At 44.0% G+C, this 18608-nt stretch overlaps 1 protein-coding gene across 2 annotated transcripts in view; it reads left to right on the top strand.

The window, feature by feature from the left end:
- The first annotated feature begins 1215 nt into the window (after positions 1-1215).
- MTMR7 (myotubularin related protein 7) overlaps positions 1216-18608 on the top strand; it is a 104377-nt gene continuing 86984 nt past the window's right edge. For both annotated transcript variants that reach the window (XM_070781759.1, XM_070781760.1), the window contains exon 1: positions 1216-1338. In XM_070781759.1, the coding sequence (XP_070637860.1) occupies positions 1315-1338 (24 nt within the window). In that variant the 5' untranslated portion in view covers positions 1216-1314. The remainder of the gene's footprint in view (positions 1339-18608) is intronic.

Raw genomic sequence — 18608 nt, forward strand, 5'->3', positions numbered from 1 at the left:
CTGGAAGTTTAAAAACAGGTACAACATTGTATTGATTCAGTAAACATTTATTTGGAAGGTTGCAGTGCAATGTGCCTAGGATGTACTGGACAAAAAGAGATAAACAATCAATGTCTCTAGCTAAAGAATTTACAAGCCAGGTAGAAAGGGAGATGAGTAGGGGCTAGAAAAAAAAAAATTGGATAGATATTATTCTAAGAACTACGAACAGTTTTGTGAAATATTAGTTATGGTGAAACTTTACACACAAGTTTGCAAGGAAAAAAAAAGCAGGAGGAGTGGGGCACATTTCTTCTCTTTGACTTTTCCAAATTCATAAATGGAAAAAAATAATACCTTGTAATGGATGTGGGGTGTGTGTGTGTGCATGTGCTCAGTCCTGTCAGATTCTTTGAGACCCTAGGGGACTATATATAGCCTGCCAGGCGCCTAAGTCCATGGCATTTTCCAGGCAAGAATACTAAAGTGGGTTGCCATTTCCTCCTCCAGGGGATCTTCCTGATGCAGGAATCCAGCACGCGTCTCCTGCATCGGCAGCGGGATTCTTCACCACTGAGCCACCTGGGAAGCCCTTATATAATGGATGCTTTGTGTCTGTATCTTTCAGTTCCTTTAGAGCTAAGTGAGGATGGCAAATGAGAACCCAATTTAGTGCCAGGGGAAAGCGTCACTTCCAACAGTGAAGTCACAGGTTGATGTGAGATGCCTGACTTAACAGCGCGTTCTAGGGCGCTAACACTGTTGCTACATTTCCAGCTTCGTCCCTAGTGCCTTGCCGGCTGTGCTGAAACAGTCAGAGCCCATCGGGCCACACTGCGTCTGGAGTGCTTGTGGCAGCCTTTTTTCCTGACCCACCCTCAAGTCTCACCTATGCCGGGACGCTCTGGAAGGAAGCCGATGGGCAGTGTGGAGCAGCGCCTGGCCCCTTCTGTCCTCCAAGAGGCCACATCCGACACAAGGCCCCCATTGTGTCTCGGGGAACAGTGACCCCCACAGTCCTGCGCCGGCTGGCCTTCTTCGGGGGAAGCGAGCGGCATTGGCTCCCGCGACCCGAGCCCGGCCAGGGGCGCGGAGGCGGCGGCAGGCGGCTCAGGTTGCCGAAGCGCAGAGCCGCGCGCTCTAGGGCCGCGCGGGCGCCCGGGGCCCCGCACGCCGGCCTCGCGCGGGCGCCGCCGCACCTGGGGGCGGAGCCAGGCCCGCGGCCCGCCCCCTCCCGGGCGCGAAGCCCCCTCCCCGCACCCCTACCGCCGCTCTGCGGACACGCGCAGGTGCCGGAGGCCGCGCCCGCCCGGGACCTGCGGACTCGGGCCCGCCATGGAGCACATCCGCACGCCCAAGGTGGGTGCCACGGGTGCGGGCGGACGAGGGATGCTGAGCGGGCGGGAGGCCCGGCTTCCCCGCCCCGGCGCAGGCCGAATCCGCACCGCTAGCGAGCGAGGCGGGAGGCAGCGCCCGAGCATCTCCTGCTTCGCCGGAAGGCTGGGCTCACTGGAGCTGCCGCTCAGGCCTGGCCTTGGCTGCTGCTGGATCTAACCTCTCGTCCTTGGGGGTGCGCGGTGGACTGAGGGCTGGATGGAGGGAACCCTAATTGTCTGTTGAGTAATGGACTGATGATAGGCTGATAAACGCTCCCTTTCTGGTCTAGCACTAGGTTGCTGCTTTAAAAAAAAAAACAAAAACCTTTTCTTTTCTTTTTTCTTTTTTTTCCCCCTGTTGGTTGCTCTGAGCAGTGGAAAGAGAAACAAGCCTTCCTAATGACAGGTGCAGGGAAACGAGTTAGGTGCAGGTGCGTTGAAGGCACTCGGGAAGCTTGTTGAATCTAAGGCTTGAGACCCGCCCAGCCCGCCCTTCTGCTTCTGCGTCTTCAGGCTATCAACTGCAGTGGACCTTGGGCCGAGTAGATGATCAGTGTTCGCTCTAGTCTAAATGTATTATCTGTCCTTCCGTCTTCTTGCGTTTTCCAGTGGGTTGCAACTTACAGATCGTCCGCTTAACCAGCTCTTACCAGCTCAACAACAGCGACTGGTTCCAGGTCATTCCAGTTAAATTGACCCCCGTACCAAACCTTCCTACTCATAGTTGTACTAGTGATATAATTTAGAGCGAAAAAGGTGATCGACGTTCCCGATAAAAACCCTTAACTAGTGACAAAACCTGTTTCAGCAGCCAATTGGTTGTCTCCTGTGACTGCATCTACAGCGCCTTGCCTTGCCTTGCCAGGTTGATCGCTTCAAAACCTAGGCCCTTGACCGCGAAGTCAAAGCTAGCTCTGAGTGGGCGGAACGTAGGAGGCCCCAGGGCTCCTATTGATGACACGGGGCCATTGCTCTGCAGTAAGTCCAGGAGGAAAAATTCATTCCTAAATTCTGGAGTGCTTCCTAAGTGCCTCTTTATAAAAGCAGTGTTTACAATTGTCTCATGTCAGTGGAAGAATAAAATCTTTTAGTTCGCTACATAAAGTCAGTTCCAGCAGTAAAATTCAGTTGTATTGATTTTGCACAGTGCAATTAAATTGTTGCATCACAGTCGGGAAATTGTAAACTTAAAGGAGAGTGCCATAAACCACAAAATAGGTGGCTCAAAGCTTTCAGGGTTTAAGTGGTGCTAAATAATTTATTCTGGAGTGAGGAATTTAGCTCATGGACTCTCTGCCCTTTCCAAGGGCATCCTTTTTATTTTTTTCATGATGAAGGGAGCTCTTGATAAAAATGATGTCTAATGTGAATGTTAATAGTCATAGGGTGACATGATATCAGGTGCTTTTTTTTTTCCTATGGAATGTGAATTTTGGGAGTCAAGGCCTTTTCTAATCTATTCAAACCCATTGTTTATAAAACCATGTGTGCAAACCTGAACAGCAAGCAATATTGTCACTTGTTCCTCAAACTAGTTTTCATAAACACACTGTAAGCAGTGTAGTACTTCAAACCAGAAATCACCTGTCAGGAAACAGAAAGAGATGGTGGTTGGGGAGGGGGTGGTTGGAATGGGCAGTTGTCTGAAATGTCATTGAGTTGAGAGTCATTAACATTTAGGAGAGTGCAGGTGGAAAAAATTAAAAGTACAGAGGTTGGGTGGATCCAGTCTGTTTATTCAAGTCATTCCACAAGTGTTTGAGAACCTTTCCTGTGGAAGGTTCTGTGTTGTGTTCTGGGAGGCCCTGGTCTGAAGGGTTGTTGTTCATTCGCTCAGTCGTATCCAACTCTTGGTGACCCCATGGACTGCAGCATGCCAGGCTCCCCTGTCCTTCACCATCTCCCGGAGATTGCTCAAACTCGTGTCCATTGAGTTGGTGATTCCATCCAACCATCTTGTCCTCTGTCATCCCCTTCTCTTCCTGCTTTCGATCCTTCCCAGCATCAGAGTCGTTTCTAATGAGTTGGTTCTTCACATCAGGTGGCCAAAGTATTGGAGTTTCAGCTTCAGCATCAGTCCTTCCAATGAATATTCAGGGCTGATTTCCTTTAGGATGGACTGGTTGGATCTCCTTGCAGTCCAAGGGAGTCTCAAGAGTCTTCTCTAACACCACAGCTTGAAAGCATCAATTCTTCCATGCTCAGCTTTCTTTATGGCCCAGCTCTCACATCCATACATGACTACTGGAAAAATCATAGCTTTGACTAGATGGACCTTTGTCAGCAAAGTAATATCTCTGCTTTTGAAAATGCTATGTAAGTTGGTCATAGCTTTTCTTCCAAGGAGCAAGCATCTTTTAATTTCATGGCTGCAGTCACCATCTGCAGTGATTTTGGAGCCCAAGAAAATAAAGTCTGTTGAGGCAGCTGTAAATCTAGAGAGAAATGTGTACACAGGACAGTGGGCAGAGAGGTCAGTGGACAGAGGGTCCACTCTACCATAAAGGGTGAGGGAAGGCTCCTTCAAAGAGCTGAGTCTTAACACGCAAGATGCCAAAGAAGACCAGGAGCATTGGAGATGCTGGCAGGCAGTTGTGTACGTATGATGTGTTGTAATATATCATTACAACTTCAAAGATGCCAAAGGCCTTAACAGTGATAAAGATAGAATTGATGACACCATTCCTTGAAGTTAAACAATATCATTTTATTTTACATTTTAAAAACAATTAAAAAATTTTTGTCTTTAGTTTTTTTTCTTCTAGTTTTATTGAGATTGAATATACATACGGTGCTGTATAAGGTGTACGGTGTAATGATGCGGCTTATATACATCATAAAATGTTTACCTCAATAAGTTGATGACCACCCGTCATCATATAGAGAGAAAATTAAAGAAATAGAAAAAAACTTGTGATGAGAACTCATAGAATTTATCATCTTAACTTTCATGTATAACATATAGCAGTATAAATTATATTTATCATGTTATACTTTCCATCCCTAGTAGTTACTTATAACTGGAAGTTTGTATTTTTTGACCATCTTCCCCCAGCCACCCCCCTTCCCATAGCCACAGATTGGATCTTTTTTTCTATGAGATTGAGATGCAGGTAAAAAGACTCTGATGCCGGGAGGGATTGGGGGCAGGAGGAAAGGGGACGACAGAGGATGAGATGGCTGGATGGCATCACCGACTCGATGGACGTGAGTTTGAGTGAACTCCGGGAGTTGGTGATGGACAGGGAGGCCTGGCGTGCTGCGATTCATGGGGTCTCAAAGAGTCGGACACGACTGAGTGACTGAACTGAACTGAACAACATCCTGTGTTAGTTCCTGTTACACAACATTGTGATTGCATAGTTTTGAAAATTTCATTTTACATTTAAAAAATATTTATTTATTTTGGCTGTGCTGGGTCTTCACTGCTGCGTGGGCTTTTCTTCAGTTGCAGTGAGCAGGGGCTGCTCTCTGGTTGCAGTGTGTGGGTTTCTCATTGTGGTGGCTTCTCTTGTTGCAAAGTATGGGCTCTATGGCACACGGGCATTAGTAGTTGGAACTCCCAGGCTCTAGAGCACAGGCTCAATAGTTATGGGGCATGGGCTTAGTTGCTCCGTGGCATGTGGGTTCTTCCAGGACCAGGAATCGAACCCATGACTCCTGCATTGGCAGGCAGACTCTTCACCAGTGAGCCATCAAGGAAGCCCTGATTTTACATTTTTAAGTACAAAACTAATTTTCACAACATAAATGAAAAAGGGGAGAATACTACTTAAGAGCTTGTGTTGTAGAATGCATAATTATTGATGGTCATATTCATCTTTGTTTTTGGCTTCCATTGAATTCTGGGGGTGTTGAATAGGTATATTGCCTTATATTGTATGATTTCATGTGTTAGATGATTTGTGAGGTGTATACACGAAGTTTCTCTGTAGGTTTGACGTGTGTTTACCATGTGGGTGCTGCTGCTGCTAAGTCACTTCAGTCGTGTCCGACTCTGTGCGACCCCATAGACAGCAGCCCACCAGGCTCCCCCGTCCCTGGGATTCTCCAGGCAAGAACACTGGTGTGGGTTGCCATTTCCTTCTCCAATGCATGAAAGTGAAAAGTGAAAGTGAAGACGCTCAGTCATATCCGACTTTGAGCGACCCCATGGACTGCAGCCTACCAGGCTCCTCCGTCCATGAGATTCTCCAGGCAAAAGTACTGGAGTGGGGTGCCATTGCCTTCTCCGACCATGTGGGTAGCAGGGGTTTATTTTAAGAGGAGAGAAAATGCGTGTATAATGTGCAGTTGTTTTCCTAGTATAATGAAAGTCATTCATTTACTCTGTAAGCTGCATGATATCCATCACAGCCTGTGTGCTCCACTTCAGTCTCTGGAGTGCAGTGTAAGGAGACAGATGCCCATGAATAATCTGGAATGCTTTGCACATTTTTCTCTCTTGATGTGTGTGTGTATGTGTTTAACTGAAGCCTTTAATAGAGCATATGCTAAACAGGGTGTTCTTCTCCCGGAATGGTTCCTGTATCAGAAAGAAAAAATGTTCCAAGGTTGAGCTAGTTTGCAGTTGGGTTGAAGTGAGGACCTCAAGCATTACCTGTATTCATCACAGTGAACTTTTTGTTTCCACTTCACTGTCAGGCTTTCTTTGACACTCTGAAAACTTGCTGGTAAGAAAAGAAAACCTTGCAAGAAGCTTAGGGATAATTTGGGTTCAAGTGTTAGTTCTACAGAAAACCTTCTGGGCTTTCAGAAGTAGCTTAAAGTGTTTTGTGGGGTGTGGGTTAGTATTGGATAGGTGCTAATGAGTCTAGCTGGGATTCTGGCAAAGTAATCTCTACTTTTTGTGCTTTGTCCTTTCCAGAAGACATTTTCCCCTACATGTGTGCATTTGAGTTTTGAAATAGAATACGCGATGACCTCCAAAGCCTTGAAAATGCCTTCTTTTCCTTTCCACCCCCATCCCCCCATTCTGAGCCGTTACCCTCACAGCCTCCTAGCTGGTCTCCCAAGTTCCTTTTTGTTTTTCTCCAGTCCTGCCTCCACGGAGGGAGTCGGGCGATGCTTTTATGACACAAATTGGTTATGTTCCTTCCCTGCTGGAATTCTTGGATGGCTTCCCTTTGTACCCAGGTTAGAGAGCGAGAATCCCCAGAAAGGCCTGCCTGGATGGACCTCTGCTTCCTTCCCGTCCTGGTTCTGTGACAGTCGTCGTCTTGCTTACCTTCCTCTGATTACAGCTAGCCTTCGTGGGTTCCTCGCCTGTGACAGGTTCTTTTTCTGCCTGAGGACTTTCGCACTGCTGTTCCTCCTGGGGGATACTCTTATCCCCACTGTTCACCTGCGTAAGTTTCCAATCTTCCTACTTTCAGATTCAATGTAACTTCCTCAAGGAGGCTGTTGCCCCATTCTCCATCTAAATTAGGGCTGCCTGTTATATTCTATCATGGAACCCAGGTTTTCACCTTATGCCCCATGTTACATGCAAGTTTTATATTTATGCAAGCGATTATTCATCTCAAGCTCTTCTTTTAGATCAAGAGCCTTGTGAAGGCGAGGATCACATCTCATTCACCCGTGTAGTCACAGCACCTAATATAGTTTCTGGGACCAAGGAAGCACACAGTAAATAAATTAGTAATTGGAAAATAGAAAGAATGAGTAATTCCTTTTTTTTAAAATGTTTTTTATTGTGTTAAAAGTCACATAATGTAAAGCATACTATTTTAACCATATTTAACTGTATGTTTCAGTGACTCTAAGCACTGCTGCTAAGCTGCTAAGTTGCTTCAGTCGTGTCCAACTCTGTGCGACCCCATAGACAGCAGCCCACCAGGCTTCCCCGTCGCTGGGATTCTCCAGGCAAGAACACTGGAGTGGGTTGCCATTTCCTTCTCCAGTGCATGAAAGTGAAAAGTGAAAGTGAAGTCGCTCAGTCATGTCCGACTCTTCACGACCCCATGGACTGCAGCCTACCAGGCTCCTCCGCCCATGGGATTTTCCAGGCAAGAGTACTGGAGTGGGGTGCCACTGCCTTCTCTGACTCTAAGCACAGGAATGAGTAATTCTTAATTTCAGCACTTTGTGTTTTAGTTTTTTCTTTAGTAATCCAGGCCTCTTGTGCATTGTACCCATGACTAGGTACAATATTGTCAGTCTTCTAATAGTATAAAGTACTTGTGGATATCAATATAGTTTATAAAATTGATTGCATATATATATATAATGATATGTATTTTGTCATTATATATAGTTTTAATGAGACAGAATTAAAATAACGTAAGATTCCCCATTCAGCCTTTTTAAAGTATAAATTTCAGTGTTTTTAGTGTATTTACATTGTTGGGTTCCTCTCATCGCTGTCTTATAGGAAACATTTTCATCAGCCCCTAAAGAAATCTGTTAGGAATCAGTCCTTATTCCCTGGTAGCTGGGATGATACAGAATCTCCCCTCAGTGCAGGAGACCGAGTTCAATCCTTGGGTCAGTAAGATCCACTGGAGAAGGAAATGGAAACCCACTCCAGCATTCTTGCCTGGAGAATTCCATGGATAGAGAAGATTGGCGGGCTTTTAAAGTCCATGGGATGGCAAAGAGTCAGACACGACTGAGTGACCAGCACTGTCTAGGTTCATCCAACTCCTAGCAGATATTGGTGCTTTATTCTTTTTTATTACAGAATAATATTCCATTCTGTGGATTTACATTCTGTTTATGCTTTCATCAGTGTTTGGTTGTTTGGGTTGTTTCTACTTTTTTGATTATTATGAATAGCACTGCTGTGAACACTCTGGGAGAATATAACTTTTTATTGTTATTGATTTTTGTTACACATTTAAACAGTTTCTTAGAGAAACAACCTAATGAGATGAAGTTATACTCACATCATTCCAAATTCACTTCTAATTTGTGATAATATGCCTTTTTATGCAATCATAAGTAATATGCTTTTTTGGAGAAGGCATTGGCACCCCACTCCAGTACTCTTGCCTGGAAAATCCTATGGACGGAGGAGCCTGGAAGGCTGCATGGGGTCGCTGAGGGTCGGACACGACTGAGCAGCTTCACTTTCACTTTTCACTTTCATGCATTGGAGAAGGAAATGGCAACCCACTCCAGTGTTCTTGCCTGGAGAATCCCAGGGATGGGGGAGCCTGGTGGGCTGCCGTCTATGGGGTCACACAGAGTCGGACATGACTGAAGTGACTTAGCAGCAGCAGCAATATGCTTTTTCTCTTAATGACCTTTTTACCCACCATTATTTTGCATGCATATTTTATATTCAAATGTCATCTGCCTATGTATTGTTTTAATAATTACGTAGTATTCATTTGAGTGTGGTTTGCTGAAACTATACCCACTCATAGGGATTTGGGTTTTGTGCCCCTAGGAAGTCCCCTGGTACAGGTTTCTCAGTGTATTATTTGCCCAGAGTGGAATGAAGAGAGTATGAACAGTCTTCATAAGGATTCTAATAATGTGGTATCTTTCAGTATTGGAGGGCTTCTCATATGGCCCAGGGTTTAAAGAGACACTTTATAGTCCCAGGGAGCAGCAATGGAGGGACTGCAGAGGAGAAGATCTTGGCTTTATGTAGAGAAGTTCTTTCCAACAATTATCCCTGTTGTGGGGCTTCCCAGATGGCGCCAGTGGTAAAGAACCCGCCTGCCAATGCAGGAGACATAAGAGACGTGGGTTCAATCCCTGGATTGGGAAGATCCCCTGAAGGAGGGCATGGCCACCCACTCCAGTATTCTTGCCTGGAGAATCCCATGGCTGGAGGAACCTGGCGGGCTGTAGTCCATGGGGTTGCAAAGAATCAGACACAACTGAAGTGACTTAGGGCACACACATCCCTGTTACAGAAATTAGTGGATGACAGGTGTTTCATGCAGAGTCAGGGTGACTCTTGTCAGTGGGGAAATGAAGGTGTTTCAGGCATCTGAGGGGAGAATAGACTAGAATTGTGCTTGGATTTCTTCTGGCCCAGTACCCGGCTACCCCAAGCTTCCTGCTTCTGATGCTGAGAGCTCACTGTGTCCCTTGGCAATCCATGACCACCATGGACAGCTCTAGACATTAGTAAGTTTGCTCTATATTGAGTCAAAATCTGGCTCACTGTTGTTTCTAGTAATTGCATCTAGCTCTGTCCTGTGGGATGTTCCCCACTGCATCAACCCTCCTTCCAGAAAATGGCCCTTCGGCCACCTCTGTAACCTTTTCCTGCCACCTAAGTGGTAGGCTTTTCACTGCCTGTTCTGGCAACCAATCAGTGGCTTGGTTTTAAGTTCTTTTATATCCTGGTTACTTTTCTCAATGAGTTAAAGCAAACTAACAAACGTGATTACTCTAGGTTTTCTTGAACTCAGGGGGAGTAAAGTTTGCTAACTAGTTTTTAAATTTAAATATCATCCAGCCACAGCTCAGTGGCCTTCTGGGGAGCTGACTTTGGAAGGGAACCCTGAAGTTGTCTGCACACATTGAGCTGCAAAGTCAGGTCTCCCCTGCCTTTTCCTTGAGTGATAGTATCGTACACTTTGCTTTGTTAAGTGTTATCTCGTTGGATTTAGGGCTTCCCAGATGGCTCAGTGGTGAAGAATCTGCCTGCCAATGTAGGAGATTCAAGAGATGTGGGTCCCCTGGGTCAGGAAGATCCCTTGGAGAAGAGCATGGCAACCCATTCCAATTTTCTTTCCTGGAGAATCCTATGGACAGAGGAGCCTGGACGGCCACAGTCCATGGATTTAGCTTCTTGCCCACCGCCCCGCCTCCCCCCGGATTTAACTTCTTACACACACTCACCCATCCCGTAGTGGAATTAGCTTCTTGCTTAATCCCTAGCTCTGTTCTTTGGGGTTGCACATCTGCTATTCCTCTCAGCCAGGTACCATCCACAGCCTCGCCCTCTGCTATTACCTCATCCGTGATCTCATCCAAGAAAAAACTGAGTTAGGCGGATGTGACTTCTTAGTAGCTTAAGTCACTTTGCCTTCATCTCTCAAGCTCTCCTTCCTGATAACAGATATAGTAGTTCCCTCAGCTTGGTGCCAGCTACCGTCTGATAAACTTGCCCTCCATCAACTCTCCAGATAGCTCATCAAAGACAAAAATGAAGTAGTCTGTGAGTGATTGAGTGAATCCTCGCGCTGATTGATGATTTCCTTTTCTAGGTTCATACAAAATTCCATTTTAGAATCTTGCCTGGAATGAATGTCAGACCCACCAAATTATAATTCAAAATTCCACACCCCCATTTGAAAATAGTGACTTCATTTGCGAGATCTGTCATAGAGATTCATAGAATCATGAGAAGACTGGCTTTGTGTCACTCACTGTCATCATACTGTCAGCACTAAGGGTTATATCTTCTTTCATCATTATTAAAAAAAAACATTTTCAGGTGATAATGGTGTATTGCCTTTTGAGTCCATAATAGGAAAAATATAGAAATTAGCCACTGTTAATATTTGAGTTTATTTCCTTCAGACCTTTTTCCTTTGCATGAATGTTCAAACTTTTTATTTGATTGTTTAGAAATTAAGGATTTCTCAATTCAATTTTGTACTATGCCTGTTTTCATTTACCCTATTGTGGTCTTTGAAACATGCTTTTAGAAGACTATGTGATTTTTTTTTAATCATATAGATATGTCATTATCACATTAAGCATTTCCCCATAAGGCTGTTCCAATAATATAATGATGAATATCTTATTTATTATTTGCATATGTGATTACTCCCTCAGGATAGAGCCTTAGATGAAATTACTGTGTCTCAGAAGATGAACAATTTTATGGCTGATATGTGTTGCTAATGACTTTCCAAAAACGTTATATTAAGATTCAGAAATGGAGGACAGTATCTCTCTCACTGTACCATTGCTTTATTATCTAAAAAAATATTTGTAAAAGGGGGATAGTGCTTCTTTAATTCATTGTATGTAGTTTTTTTTTTTTATTATTTCTAGTAAGTTGAAATATTTTTCCAGATTTTTATTGACCGTTTTGTTACTTTTCTGAATTGTGTATTTATATCTTCTACCATTTCAATAATTCTTGCTTTTATGTGTATGTATGGTCTGTGTGTGTATAATGTTTCAGTTCAGTTAAGTTCAGTCGCTCAGTTGTGTCCGACTCTTTGTGACCCCATGAATCACAGCATGCCAGGCCTTCCTGTCCATCACCAACTCCCGGAGTTCACTCAGACTCACATCCATTGAGTCAGTGATGCCATCCAGCCATCTCATCCTCTGACGTCTCCTCCTCTTGCCCCCAATCCCTCCCAGCATCAGAGTCTTTTCCAATGAGTCAACTCTTCGCATGAGGTGGCCAAAGTACTGGAGTTTCAGCTTTAGCATCATTCCTTCCAAAGAAATGCCAGGGCTGATCTCCTTCAGAATGGACTGGTTGGATCTCCTTGCAGTCCAAGGGACTCTCAAGAGTCTTCTCCAACACCACAGTTCAAAAGCATCAATTTTTCGGTGCTCGGCCTTCTTCACAGTCCAACTCTCACATCCATACATGACCACTGGAAAAACCATAACCTTGATCTGACGGACCTTTGTTGGCAAAGTAATGTCTCTGCTTTTGAATATGCTATCTAGGTTGGTCATAACTTTCCTTCCAAGGAGTAAGCGTCTTTTAATTTCATGGCTGCAGTCACCATCTGCAGTGATTTTGGAGCCCAGAAAAATTAAGTCTGACACTGTTTCCACTGTTTCCCCATCTATTTCCCATGAAGTGATGGGACCGGATGCCATGATCTTCATTTTCTGAATGTTGAGCTTTAAGCCAACTTTTTCACTCTCCTCTTTCACTTTCATCAAGAGGCTTTTGAGTTCCTCTTCACTTTCTGCCATAAGGGTGGTGTCATCTGTATATCTGAGGTTATCGATATTTCTCCTGGCAATCTTGATTCCAGCTTGTGTTTCTTCCAGTCCAGCATTTCTCATGATGTACTCTGCATATAAGTTAAATAAGCAGGGTGACAATATACAGCCTTGACATACTCCTTTTCCTATTTGGAACCAGTCTGTTGTTCCATGTCCAGTTCTAACTGTTGCTTCCTGACCTGCATACAGATTTCTCAAGAGGCAGGTCAGGTGGTCTGGTATTCCCATCTCTTTCAGAATTTTCCACAGTTTATTGTGATCCACACAGTCAAAGGCTTTGGCATAGTCAATAAAGCAGAAATAGATGTTTTTCTGGAACTCTCTTGCTTTTTCCATGATCCAGCGGATGTTGGCAATTTGATCTGTGGTTCCTCTGCCTTTTCTAAAACCAGCTTGAACATCTGGAAGTTCATGGTTCACGTATTGCTGAAGCCTGGCTTGGAGGATTTTAAGCATCACTTTACTAGCATGTGAGATGAGTGCAATTGTGTGGTAGTTTGAACATTCTTTGACATTGCCTTTCTTTGGGATTGGAATGAAAACTGACCTTTTCCAGTCCTGTGGCCACTGCTGAGTTTTCCAAATTTGCTGGCATATTGAGTGCAGCATTTTCATAGCATCAACTTTTAGGATTTGAAATAGCTCAACTGGAATTCCATCACCTCCACTAGCTTTGTTCATAGTGATGCTTCCCAAAGCCCACTTGACTTCACATTCCAGGATGTCTGACTCTAGGTGAGTGGTCACACCATCACTGAGATGGAATTTACATACTATAAAATTTACTCTTTTGAAGTATGCAGTTCTGTGCTTTTTTGGTGTGTATTCACAGTTATATAACCATTACAGTTATCTTAATTCCACAGCATGTCATCAGTCTAAGAAGAAACTCCTTGCCCTAAAGTCGCTCCCCATTTCTCCCTTGCCCCTGCTATCCCCGGCAATCATTAATGTACTTTATGTCTTTATGTATTTCCCTTTTCTGAACATTTCATGTAAGTTGAATTATGCAATATGTAGTCCTTTGTGGCTTGCTCTTTTTAGCATAATGTATTAAGGTTTATTCAAGTTAGTAGTATGAGCTAGTGCCTCGTTTCTTTTTCTCCATTCTGTGGATATATCACAGTTTTGTTTTTCAGGTGTTGGACATTTGCGCTGTTCCTGTTTTTTGCTATTACAAGTAATGCTGCTATGAACTCCTATGTGGAAATTTTTCTGTGGGCATATGTTTTTATTTCTTTTAGGTGGAATTTCAACTCCTTTGAGTGAAATTGCTCTCATATGGCAAACCTTTGTTTAACGTTTTGAGGAACTGCCAAACTGTTTTCTGGAAGTGACTGCACCATTTTAAGGTCCCAGCAACAATGTGTGAAGGTTCCAATTTTTTCCCATCTCTGCCAGCACTTGTTATTGTCCGTCTCTTTTATTCATCCCAGGGGGTGTGAAGTGGTGTTCATCATGGCTTTGGTTTGCATTTCCACTGACTAATTATATTGAGCATCTTTTCATGTGTTTAATGACCATTTGTGTGTCTTTGAAGAGCTGTCTGTTCAAATCCTTTGTTCATTCTTAATTGGGTTATTTGCTTAATTATTGAATTGCAAAACTTCTTTATGCATTATGGACATAAGTCTGTAATCCATATAATAAGTAATCCGATATAACTCCGAAAGAGGTATGACTTGCATATGTCTTCTCCCAGTCTGTCAGTTTTTTTTCACTGTCTTCATGGTATCCTTTGAACACAAGGGCTTTCCTGGTGGTTCAGATGGTAAAGAACCTGCCTGCTAATGCTGGAGATCCAGATTCAATCCCTGGGTCAGGAAGATCCCCTAGAGAAGGGAATGGCTACCCACTGCAGTATTCTTTCCTGAAGAATTCCATGGACAGAGGGGCCTGATGGGCTGCAGTCCATGGGGTCACAAAGAGTCGGACAAGACTGAGTGACTGACACTTTTTTTTTAATGACAAAGTTTTGAATTTTGATGACGTCAACCTTACCCAGTTTTTCTTTTCTCACTTGTGTTTTTGGTGTCATATCCATGGGTGTTTTTTTTAAAAACTCCCCTTTCTTTCTGTAAAAACGTAATACAGAAAATTTAGTTCAAAAAAGCAAAAAGAAAATGAAAGCTGTGCATAATCTCAACACCCAAGAACTGCTGTTAACTTTGTATCTATTGTGAGCCCTTTTGATAGCTCAGTTGGTAAAAAGTCCTCCTGCAATGCAGAAGACCCCGATTTGATTCCTGGGTCAGGAATATCCCCTGGAGAAGGCTACCCACTCCAGTATTCTTGGAATTCCCTTGTAGCTCAGCTGGTAGAGAATCTGCCTGCAAAGTGGGAGACCTGGGTTTGATCCCTGGGTTGGGAACATCCCCAACCATGAGAAGGGAAAGGCTACCCACTCCAATGTAGCCTAGAGAATTCCATGGATGGTATAGTCCATGGGGTTGCAAAGAGTCAGACATGACTGATCAACTTATCTTTATATAAACTTCATAAACTATATATATATAAAACTTTTCTTTGTATAAAAATAGGAAAACAACATAAAACAAAATGAGTTTTATTTATCTGTGTGTGTGTAATTTTGGAAAGTGAGAACCTGTGTTTTGTATCTAATAGTATACCATAAATATATTTCTTACGTTATTAAACTTTCTTCTGAAAACTGGTCTGTCGTCACTACCCGGTCTCACATTGTGTGGAGGCATTCTAAGTTGTTTAGGGTTAGAAGGCAATCACTTCTCCATGGGTCTTAAACATTTCTGCACTTTTGCTCTGAAGTTATCTTTTTCCAGGGTGATTTTGTAGTGAACCACCTTGGAAGAAAGACACAGTTCCTCCCCTGGGCAAAGGGCAGATTTGTTTGCTGTCTGGGATAAGAAAGGCGATATTTTCCTCGGGGGCAGAGGTTGCTCAGGCTTGTTAGCAGCCCTCTTACAAGATTGGCATGTGGGCGGCTCTGGGCTCTGAGTTCCTTATCTGGGAGCCACTGTGTGCAGGGCCTGCGCTGGGCACTCTTTTCCCATTGACTGGGGAGGGGGCAAGGGGAGGGGGCAGGTGCCTGGTGCAGGCCTGGGGCCCTGCGTCCTGGGTTGCAGAGAGTCACGGAGTCCAAATTCCTGACCCTGGAGTCTTGTGTCTTCTGTCAGCATCCTTGATACCACAGATGATACTAACTTGTGAGGTTGCAAGCAGATTAACATTTCGGACATTTTACAGCTTTTCAGTTCAGTTCAGTTGCTCAGTCGTGTCCGACTATTTGTGACTCCATGAATCACAGCATGCCAGGCCTCCTTGTCCATCACCAACTCCTGGAGTTCACTCAAACTCACGTCCATCGAGTCGGTGATGCCATCCAGCCATCTCATCCTCTGTCGTCCCCTTCTTCTCCTGCCCCCAATCCTTTCCAGCATCAGAGTCTTTTCCAATGAGTCAACTCTTTGCATCAGGTGGCCAAAGTACTGGAGTTTCAGCTTTAGCATCATTCCTTCCAAAGAACACCCAGGACTGATCTCCTTCAGAATGGACTAGTTGGATCTCCTTGCAGTCCAAGGGACTCTCAAGAGTCTTCTCCAACACCACAGTTCAAAAGCATCAATTTTTCGGTGCTCAGCTTTCTTCACAGTCCAACTCTCACATCCATACATGACCACTGTAAAAACCATAGCCTTGACTAGACGGACCTTTGTTGGCCAAGTAATGTCTCTGCTTTTGAATATGCTATCTAGGTTGGTCATAACTTTCCTTCCAAGGAGTAAGCATCTTTTAATTTAACTAAGTTAATTCTAGGCTCCAAAATCACTGCAGATGGTGATTGCAGCCATGAAATTGCAGCCATGAAATTAAAAGACAGGGAGGGAGGAGGGAAGAGGGTTCAGGATGTATACCTGTATATACCTGTGGCGGATTCATTTTGATATATTGTAAAGATTTTTTTACATCATCTGCTACATTTGCCGTTGGAGTTGTGTCTACTTTACCACTGTAAGCAGAGGAACTTTTTTTCTTTCTTCTTATGAGAATGATATATGAAGTGTGTTGTTGCTGTTCAGTCGCTGAGTCCTGTCTGAGTCTTTGTGACCCCGTGGACTGCAGAACGCCAGACTTACCTGTCCTTCACCATCTCCAAACTCTTGTCCGTTGAGTCAGTGATGCCATCCAACCATCTCATCCTCTGTGACCCCCTTCCTCCTGCCCTCAATCTTTCCCAGCATCAGGATCTTTTCCAATGAGTCGGCTCTTCACATCAGGTGGTCAAAGTATTAAAGCTTCAGCAATTGTGATTTCTCATTAATTTATATACCTTTGCTTATTGGTGAGATTGAATATACTTTTGGTGGCTGTCTGTAACAGTAGCAATATAGTAATAGTGCTGGTGAAAGAAAATCCTTCAGTAGTACTTTCTGTGTGCTAGGCACTCGATTCATTAGTCCCTAAAATAACTCTATTAGGTAAATATTATTATTATCCCCATTTCACAGATGAGGAAACTGAGATGAAATGTTAGTCAGCTGCAAGGAGCAGAGTGAGGATTCAGAAGCAGACAGTATAGCAATGGTTGCGTCCTCAACAACTCCGCTGTCTCGCATTTGGATGTTGAGAGCAGGAGAGAAGGTGGTCTGGGTTCCCAGTGCTTCGCACTCTCAGCCCTCCTCACATTCTTGCCCTGAGGGAAGGTATCAGACATTCCTCTCATTTTTTCTCATTATTGCAATTTGGTTTCGTCAAAAGAACCAAGGTCAGCCTTTTGTTTTGATTTGAATCTGTGTGAAGACTGTCAATCCTAAAGAAAATCAACCGTGAATATTCACTGGAAGGAGTGATGCTAAAGCTCAAATACTTTGGCCACCTGATGTGAAGAGCCGACTCTTTGGAAAAGACCCTGATGCTGGGACAGATTGAGGGCAAGAGGAGAAGAGGGTGACAGAGGATGAGATGTTTGGATGGCATCACTGACTCAATGGACACAAGTTTGAGCAAACTCCGGGAGATAGTGAAGGACGGGGAGGCCTGGCGTGCTGCAGTTTATGGGGCAGACAGGACTTAGTGGCCAAACAACAACAAAGACAGATTATTGCCCAATTGTTAAGGGCTGTTCCATTGCCCAATATTTGACAATATTGGGGAGGTAGCCTGTGTAATCAAGTACATGATCTCATTTCAGAAGCAAGGCTGATAAGTTTGTTACAGAGAAACACACCACTTAAGGGATGTGTGTATAGTTATGGCTTATTTGTATTGTTGTTTGGCAGAAACCAACAAAACATTGTAAAAATTTTTTAAAAAATAGAAAAAAAAGTATAGCTGTAGCAGTTACATTTTCTTTAGTTTTCTGAGTTGTGGCTAAGTGGGAGTTATGGTCAAGCATTCCTCGAAACCACCTACATGTGTTGAAATCCTCACTTCTAGTAGGTTTAGCAAAAGTGTAGTTGAAGTCTGGGTTGTCCGGATGTGGGTACAGAACACATAATGTGTCATGGACCATAAGAATCCCTATTCATTTTATACTGTGTAAGAAAGCAGGTGAAAGTGAAAGTTGTTCAGTCACTTCTGACTCTTTGTGACCCCATGGACTACAGTCCATGGAATTCTCTAGGCCAGAATACTGGAGTGGGTAACCTTTCCCTTCTCCAGGAGATCTTCCCAACCCAGGGGTCAAACCCAGGTCTCCTGCATTGCAGGGGGATTCTTTACCAGCTGAGCCACAAGGGAAGCCTAAGAATACTGGAGTGGGTAGCCAATCCCTTCTCCAGCGAAATACAAGCAGATTCTTTACCAACTGAGCCATCAGGGAAGCCCTTTCTAATTAGGGGGATGTACACTATATGTGTGTGTGATGGTGAAAATTCTATGAAGAGAAATAGCACAATATAAGGAGGAGAGGGATGTTGGTGGGAGTGTTAGGATGGGTCTGTTTGATATAGGCTGGTAATACAGCCTTCTTGATAAAATAACATTTGAGCAGAGGCCTGCAAGTGAGGGAGCCAATTACCTGCTCACCTGAGGACAGCAGAGGGTCTGGAAGTAGGCACCTGCTTGGAGTCTTCGAGCAGGAGCAGTAAGCCAGGTGGGTGGGGGGCAGGGATGGGGTAGCTGTGGGGAGCGAGCTTTAAGGGTGGGGAGATCCACAGAAGGGATCCGAGCTCTGACTTACCTTTAACAGGATCTTGGGCAAAAATAAACTGGATGCAGGTGGGAGGGTACGCAAAGATAGAAAGAAGGGATGAGGGTAGCAATGGAGGTGGAAATAAACCAAATATCTTTAAAAGTAGAGTGGTAAGGATTTACTAATAGAGTAGATAAGAGAGGAGAGAAAAAGAGGCGTCAAGGAGAGCACCTAGGTTATTTGCCCCA

This window comes from Bos indicus, chromosome 27, assembly GCF_029378745.1.
Source record: "Bos indicus isolate NIAB-ARS_2022 breed Sahiwal x Tharparkar chromosome 27, NIAB-ARS_B.indTharparkar_mat_pri_1.0, whole genome shotgun sequence".
Taxonomy (NCBI): Eukaryota; Metazoa; Chordata; class Mammalia; order Artiodactyla; family Bovidae; genus Bos; species Bos indicus.